The sequence below is a fragment of the Schistocerca americana genome, chromosome 4 (genome assembly GCF_021461395.2).
Source record: "Schistocerca americana isolate TAMUIC-IGC-003095 chromosome 4, iqSchAmer2.1, whole genome shotgun sequence".
Classification (NCBI taxonomy): Eukaryota; Metazoa; Arthropoda; class Insecta; order Orthoptera; family Acrididae; genus Schistocerca; species Schistocerca americana.
This window is the reverse complement of record NC_060122.1, coordinates 398,862,788-398,870,996: the sequence shown is the minus strand read 5'-3', so window position 1 is coordinate 398,870,996 and position 8,209 is coordinate 398,862,788. Positions and strand designations below refer to the sequence as shown.

The following is an 8,209-nucleotide window of genomic DNA, read 5'->3' as shown; positions in this document are numbered from 1 at the left end:
CATCAATCTGGAACCATCTCTTATTCTGAGAGCGAGTCACAGATCTATGTACTGGATTGGGTAGTTTCACAATTACTTCATTTGAAGCAAATGTGATACCTTCATCTGCAGCTTCAAATTTTGTAATTGAAACAACTCTTACAAAATTTAACATCACAGGCATCATCATACACTTTAATCGCTTGAGCAACATTAATCGTAATGACTCACAGGTGCTTTCCTTTGTACTTTAATGACAATAATGCCCTTTCTTTACAGTTTAATCATATTCATTACCATCTGTGTACAAATCAGCACCTTAGTAGTCAATGTACTGGACGTGATCAGAATCTTCTGAGTTGCTGCTGCTCTTTTCCAATATTTGCTATTCTTTGTAACTGTTTTGACCTTTCGTCTTTTGATGTGTCTGTAACTGTTGTTTAACAGCTGTACTGGTATAGGTAGTTGATTTTCCATTCTTTCTATCTCTTGTTGTTTCTCTTTCACCAGTCTTAGGACATGGACAAACTTGCACAGAATATATAATTTTTTAATTTTTTTATTTCTTCTGACTGATGCCCAAGTTTCTCCAACTGCCATCTGCACATGTGCTTGTATCTTCTCCATGTGAGTCATCTGCTGTTTGCTGCTGAACAGCTATAAGTCTGCCCATTACAAAAGATGACAAAAAAATCTATATTAATACATTTGAGCTGAAAGGTGACACTAAAGACTTTCAAAATGTTACAGACTATAAATGCAAAGGATATGCTACACTTACAAGGCTTGCACTGTTGTATACAGTAATTGTTGGTGCATTAGCTGTTGTTCCTTTGAAATTACTAATGAGATAAGTGCAGGAAATGTTATATTTAACCTTTACAGGTCCAAATACAGGTCATCCTAGAATATTGCTCAATTGTGTGGGACTCATATTAAACAAAACTAATAGAGAATATTAAAAGCATACAGGGAAGGGCAACATGAATAGTTATGGACTTCAGTGTTTGTTTGACCAATGGGAGAGTATCACAGAAATGCTGAAGGACCTGAACTGGCAAGTGCTTGAAGATAGATTCTAACTATCATGAGAAATCCTACCACAAATATTTAAAAACCAGTTTTAAATGGCGAATCAAGAATGTGCTACAAAGCCATATGTATTGCTCCCATAGTGATCACAAGACCAAGATTAGACTAATTATGGTGCACACACAGGCATTTAAACAATCATTCTTCCTACACGCCACATGTAAATAGAATGGGAAGAATCTGTAATGATTGGTACAGCAGGAAGTACCCTCTGCCATGCACTTTATGATCGTTTGCATAGAATGGATGCAGATGTAGAAATCTAAGGCCTTGATTTTGTGACCACAATGTAAAAGGAAGGCTAAGAAAACAGTGGCATTATCTTTAGTATAGTTCAAGGAAGCAATCTGAAAGCGTGATTCATGATTGTACAGAATTATTACTTTCAGTTTTTCCTTTGTTGGCTGCTCATGTTTCACACAATGGCTTAACACAGACATGAACAGTTGACTTACCATCAATCCACTTGGACTGGCTCCTACATCTCTTCCAGGTGGGGTACTTTGAGGCAAGTTGTGTCATAAAGAAAAAAAAAGTGGTACTACTTTTCTTGCAGCTGCTACAATATCTGTTTTAGCTACAAAAACACCTCACAAAGGGTCATTATCTAAGCTATTTGTTTCTTCTCTAAGATAAGACAGACATTCAGTAATCAATTTGTACATATACATACATGTATTTTTATTAATGAGGAATGTTGAGAAAATATGACACAGTGATAATTGTCATCAGATTTTTAATTGAAATCTTTAGAAAAAATAAAATTACAGATAAGTTTACAGCATTCACTGCATACTGTACAAATCTGAAAGTAAACACACACATACACATACATAAATATTATTTAATCCTAATACTCTTGATCACAATAAAATGTAATTACAAGTTGATGATTACCGGTTTCAGTTGACACAACCATCCTCAAAGCTATAGAAATAAACAGAAACATTCCCTTTCAGATAACATGGAAACCCATCAGTACTTAAAGACATATATTTTTATAAAGACATAAAAACAAAAACAAAATAGGAAAAAACATAGCACACTTACACTAGAATGATATTTTGTCATTAACGCTGTACTGAGGTGGCAGTCTGAGTGTAATCATGATATGATTTTTTTAACATATGTTTTATGACTTTTATAAAATGTAAATTTTTTAACGATATTGTTCCACATTAACAGAAAGATAATATTTTTGTTTATTTCAATAGATCTGCGGATGGTTGCTACTCAACTGAAATTGGTAATCACCAGGTTGTAATTACGTTTTACTGTGATCAAGACTATTAAAATTTATTTGAAATAACACAGATTGCTGTGTCTCCATCACCCAACGATGTCAGTTCTTACAAACATACACCTAACTGGAAGTAAAAAAACTCTCTCTCTCTCTCTCTCTCTCTCTCTCTCTCTCTCTTTCTGTCTCTCTCTCTCTGTTGAAGAAACCCTACTCCTTGTCTAGCATTGTCTTAAGCTGTTGTTCTACTAGGGACATTTTAACTCTTTCATTTGTTGACCTTGCAGCTTCTCCTAATAAAGCTTTCAGTACTTTCTTCTTTCCATTTTTGTACTGTTTTACTAACTTAGGATTTTTTAATAACACATCTCTGCAAATCTTGTTGATTTCATCTGGATGTATTATCTGACTCCAATGATTTAAGCTGACAATCTGAAAGAAAAAATACTGTTTTAAAAAAAATACCCTAAAGAGCTGAGAACACACCAGTATATACATATATTTCATATTAATAAACCATGAGATACAGGAAAATTTAAAACTAAACTGAGTACAAAGTTTAGTTTTTCCCCTCTGTCAAGGTAGTAAACACTGCCTTGTCAAATTCTCAGAGATAAAGACAGGCTAACAATGTACAACTACTGCTGATACAACCACATAAAAATAACTATGAGTAGTCTTATATTTTGGAACAACAGGTTCTTTAACAGCAGAGGAAAGAGGAAATGGTTGAAGATGGGACAAGTTAGGCCAAGATGAATTCAATTTGTGTCACAAAGAGAAGCAAAGATGTTTTCTTCAGGTTACCTGCCCTTGAAGGTTATGTAATGTGAAAAAGTTATGTCCTTCTCAAACATCTATTTACAGAATAAAATGTTCTCTCTTTTGGGAGCCTCATATTACATATCTCTCTTTACACAAATGATATTGGATTGAATTCTCCAATACCATACGTGAAATGCACATCCCCATTAACCTGCAACTGAGAATGCTGTCTAACAGGTCTGCATTTTGTTCTTTAAGGAATGAAGCTACTCATAAAATTTAATAGTGTAAAGTACACTCTTCATTCTGTTGACAACACCAGTGCCCAGTTCCTCAATTTCCAAAATATAAACTGTTGTTGTGACACGATAGTGCGCATATTTTAGCAGAATGATGTCAGTAGGTACAGGTACTATCTACAACAGTGGACCCTTTTGAGGCACAAATGATTGCTATAGGAATGAGTTCAATTTGGACAAGATCATACAGCCATTAACAGTAAAGGTAGGCTGTGAAAGGAACAGATGATAGTTGGCCAGACAGGTAGATAAATGACCACTGATGTACTAGTGAAAACCACTCTGTTCAGAGCTGCTATTCTAGAATCAATTTGTTATGATCACATGAGCTGACAGCAAGAACAGCCAACTTCAAGGGAAGTCTTACAGAAGGCATTTCAATCAAATCTCATAGAAGTTCACAGCAATGTTTGTTGAAGATAGAACATTAGAGAGGTTATAAAGGGATGGCATTATGGCACATCTGAAACAAAGTAAAAACTAAAGTCATCAGAATTGTTGTATATCTCATCACTACCCCTAGCAGGTTGTCCACCGCTCCGTCATAGAGGTATGTCAATGTCCCCATATCAAGGCAAGGCCAAGAGTGATGAGAACTTCGGTGGCTGTCTCCAGAAGTCAACAGTGCTGATTACATCATTTTGCCACATCTAATCACATGCAACAATGACATCACCCTGCTTACAGATTCAATGCGTGGAGCAACCATCATTGCCTGCAGCATCAGCCAAGAGTACAGATTTACTGAAGTGATCAATTCTGTTTTATACCTCATGGCTCAGTTCACCAGCAATCCAGCAGAGCTCATCATCAGTGGAGCCAAGTGTTCAGGATTCCTCAACAACCAGCAGTTTATCATTGGAAGCCAGGAGCCTGTCTTCACCAGTTCTCAGTCAGAGGGCATCAACTACATAGACCAGAGCTCACATTAGCAAAAGTCAGAAGAGCGCTGCCACTGGGCCAGAACTTATCGCCCACAAGTACACCACCAGCAGAAATAGGGATCACTAAAACCTGGGCAGTGACACAGTAACTGGTCTCTGGATGGTTGTCTATTTCTGGAAGTGACTGTTCATCTATGGATTTTAGTTCTGCAGCCTGGACAGATTCACAGGTGTTTTATCTGAATTGGATGTATGTTATGTGAGTGTTGCAATAAAAAAATGTTCATGTACTTGTTCTATTTATTTATGAGTAGTGGTTTTGCAGAATGCATACACCCAGAACATAGTTACAACCACTCCAACCACCTAAAAATGCTTGAGCTAAGTCAGAGATTAAAGCTGAAGGATCTATGTTCTCAGGCATATGAAAGTGATGATGCATGACCAGATGGGCTGTGGAGAGCTACCTGTGGATTGATGAGCACAGGGAACTGAGGGTCAATAACTCATCAGATTGGAAAGTGAAATCTACAAACATCAGTATCAGCTAACATACAGACTACACTATACAGTCTGAGAGAACTGTTGCTATCGCTACCAGTTTTGCCAATCTTTTTATGAACACTGATGTTTCTGTGAGCAAGCCTGTGACACTGTAATTACATGTGTTGTTCGTAAGCTGAAACTTTGACACAGACTAGAAATATTGCAGACATAATGATTTCATGACTAAAACTTCACATTTAAATAACTTCACACATATGCAGTGATAATAGTTGCATTACTACCTCATCTTGTTTTTCTTATTTTTCCTTTTAAAATAATTTAAATGTACTCTGCGTCACTACATCCAGTGCAATTTGATGCCCAGCAAATAATGAATAAGAAGAAAAATTGACAGCTAAATATTATATACTAAAATACTGAACTGTTTGTCTTGGCTTTGTGCCATGTTTTTCTGAGCTCACACGATTTGTAAAATCACAGCCTTTCGTGGTGAACATGGACATCATACAGCTTTGCTATACATGTCCATGATATAAAACGAATACTCAATCCAGCACCTGCATCAGTAGAGTGATCCTTCAATACAGTTGATAGCAAATTTTGTCCCAAACATGCAATTAGTTTTCTTTATGGAAAGGAAACATTACCAACTTAAGACTTGAAATTGCAGTGACACACAAACCCTTAACTAAATCTATAAGATAGTATCAAACCCACAACAAAGAAATGGTTCTTCCATATTTGGCAGCTGATGGAAAAGGACAACTACCACTCCTTCTTCAGTTTATTGTTGGGACTAGATCAGCAGGCACTTTAAATATTTTAGGTAATAATCTTCACGTCTGGATGTTCTCTTGTTTATCACTTACCACTGCTTTTTTATTAGCAGTACTCAAAACAACTTCTCAAAGAAAAGTGGCAAATAGAGAAATGCCATGAATATCATGTGTCAGTATGCTCCGATTCCATAAGTGTTCTGCAGGCACTCTAGTAGCTGTACTGAGCAGAAAAATCACTCCAAAGCATCTGGGACATTTTCTTCCTTTTGCAGCCACTGGGCTATGTGATGCCATTCTGCTGGATGCCAGGCCACTAGGGACTGATAGAAAATGATACGGCAGATAGAGCAGCCAAAGAGGCATGGGTGATATGTATATCTCACTATGCGAACACCTCTACAAACTATGAAATCATTGCTGAGGAGACATTGTGTATCAAGACACAAAGCAATTTAAGGGATTTGCTGCAAGTGGGCATTTATTTAAATCAACGGGGAAAGCTGAATTTGTGCTGGACCGAGATTCAAACCCTGGTCTCCTGCTTGCTGGGCAGATGCGCTGACCACTGTGCCATCTACACACAATGATCATCACAACTGCATGGATTACTCTAGCATGACTACCATCAGACCAAAATTCTCAACTTATCCACACACTACTAATGTATTATCCTCACTACTCACAGTATTTAGCCAATTCCCCTAAGAGTTTGAGCCTGCTGTGCATCTGCACTCAAGGGATCATCAGCTGTCCTCGCCTTACTTATATATATACATGTGGTGTGTCAATCGAGGATGCCAACAATACATCAATATACCAGAAATATTAGTATTCATACATCTGTGTCTACACCCATTTTCTGCAAACTACTGTGAAGTGCACGGCTTACTGTAATTGCCATTATACCTGTGGCAACGATAGTTCATGTCGGCCATGAAACTTAATATCTGTGACCTCTAAATGCTCTGTCGAGCCTCCATCTTCACTTTACTTTAGTCAGTTCTTTGCCATACTTCATTCTGTATGGACGCAGTGTCAAGTGTAAATATATACAAGCTATGACATATATGGGAATTAAGTTTTCTATATCCCGATTACTGATCCCATTCCCATAGTGGTGACCCGGCAGTTCGTTCGTGTTTCGCGTCTTCTGCACCGGTGTTTATGCAACAGGTTATATGCACTACGCAATGACAACAATGCCTTGTTTGAAGATGTGGAAGCACAACTCCACTCATCGAGTTTCGTCGTTTCTTCGCCAATGACTTATTCATTATTTATGCACAGTGATTCACATTCTCAACCAACGCCGTGTGCTAACCTCATTAGTTTTCAATGGTAATCAACTACGCTGATAGAGCGTACAATGGACTCAGGCTTCGCGTCACCGGATTATGTCCGTCCGCCAGTGAAATGTGAATTGAACAATAGTTTGAATTGTGTCTCTTCAATTCGAGTGTTTCAAGAACAAAGTGATCTCCACTCGAACACTTGTTTAGCCATCCATCAGGGCCATGTGGAACGCCACCAACTGTGATGGATCCATTCCGCACATGTGGTGTTCCAGTTGTGTCCAATTTACATGCACAATTCAGTGTTTCGCGTAACATGGACCCCTTACCTCGCCTCACTGGCCCACCGCATGTTATGTATCAGATAGTTTCCATGCAGGTGGCATTCTCAATCCCTCCCACCCCCTCACATTTCCAGTTGCTCAACCGCCTGCCGATCCCACGGCACCACCCCTGCCTGCCTCACTGGTCTCCCGCCCTGTTCCGGAAGTGGGTCATTTCCATCCAGCACTCGTCACTCACGGTCCAGTTTCCAGGCTCCCCTCATGTGCCATCCATCCGCCTGTTTCCACAGTACCGTTCATGCCAGCCGTGCCCTGTTTTCATGACACACAGTCAACTATGCCAGCTGCCGCTACTACAGATTCGCTTGCCTACCATGCCGGCCTCTGACTTAACCCCAGTTCAGCCGCTACCCCAGGAGACACCGAAGCCACCGTCGTCACCCCCTCCTGGCTGCCCGCTGAAGCTACCGCCCTTATATGAGGACAACCCGGCATCGTGGTTCGTGCTCATCAAGCATCTGTTCGAGTTACATCATGTGTCTGACGACAACTCAAAGTTTCTCTGCCTCGTCACAACCCTCCATGACCACTCGGATTTGATTTGTGACCTGCTCCTTTCGCCGCCGCCTACACCAAAATACGAGTTTGCAAAGAAGACTATAATGGAATGACTTGCCTGCTCGCCACAAGAGTTAATAATGAAGATTTTCTATGTGGAGCACCTGGGGGAACGCAGCCCCTCCAAAACTCTGGCGCCGCCTTCGATTGCTCATGAACAAGCATACCACGCCTGACGCCACACTATGGGCTGTGTGGTCTGCCAAACTACCTACCGGTCTACAGATCAATCTGTTACCACACTCATTCAAGTCCTTCAGCTCCCACCTACGTATCACTGACCAGTTGTATCTGCTGCTGCAGCAACATCAGCGAGTTCATTCCACACCGTTTGTCAGCACAGCTGCCCCCGCATACTGAGCTTCGGCTGGCAGTGGCAGGGCTCGCCCCGCCATCACCTCGTCTACTTCTCCTGGCAGTGTCGGCTCTCTCTCTCCGCTATCTGAGCACTCCAAGATTGCCCACGCACC

The 8,209-nt window shown here is 39.9% G+C and overlaps 1 protein-coding gene across 2 annotated transcripts in view; it reads right to left on the bottom strand.

Annotated features, from left to right (window-relative positions):
• Positions 1–1,854: 1,854 nt before the first annotated feature.
• LOC124612882 (glutamyl-tRNA(Gln) amidotransferase subunit B, mitochondrial) overlaps positions 1,855–8,209 on the bottom strand; it is a 121,285-nt gene continuing 114,930 nt past the window's right edge. Inside the window, exon 9 of one of the 2 annotated variants that reach the window (XM_047141330.1) lies at positions 1,855–2,743. In XM_047141330.1, coding sequence (XP_046997286.1) covers positions 2,522–2,743 — 222 coding nt within the window. In that variant the 3' untranslated portion in view covers positions 1,855–2,521. The remainder of the gene's footprint in view (positions 2,744–8,209) is intronic. The other variant, XM_047141329.1, reaches the window with a different exon arrangement.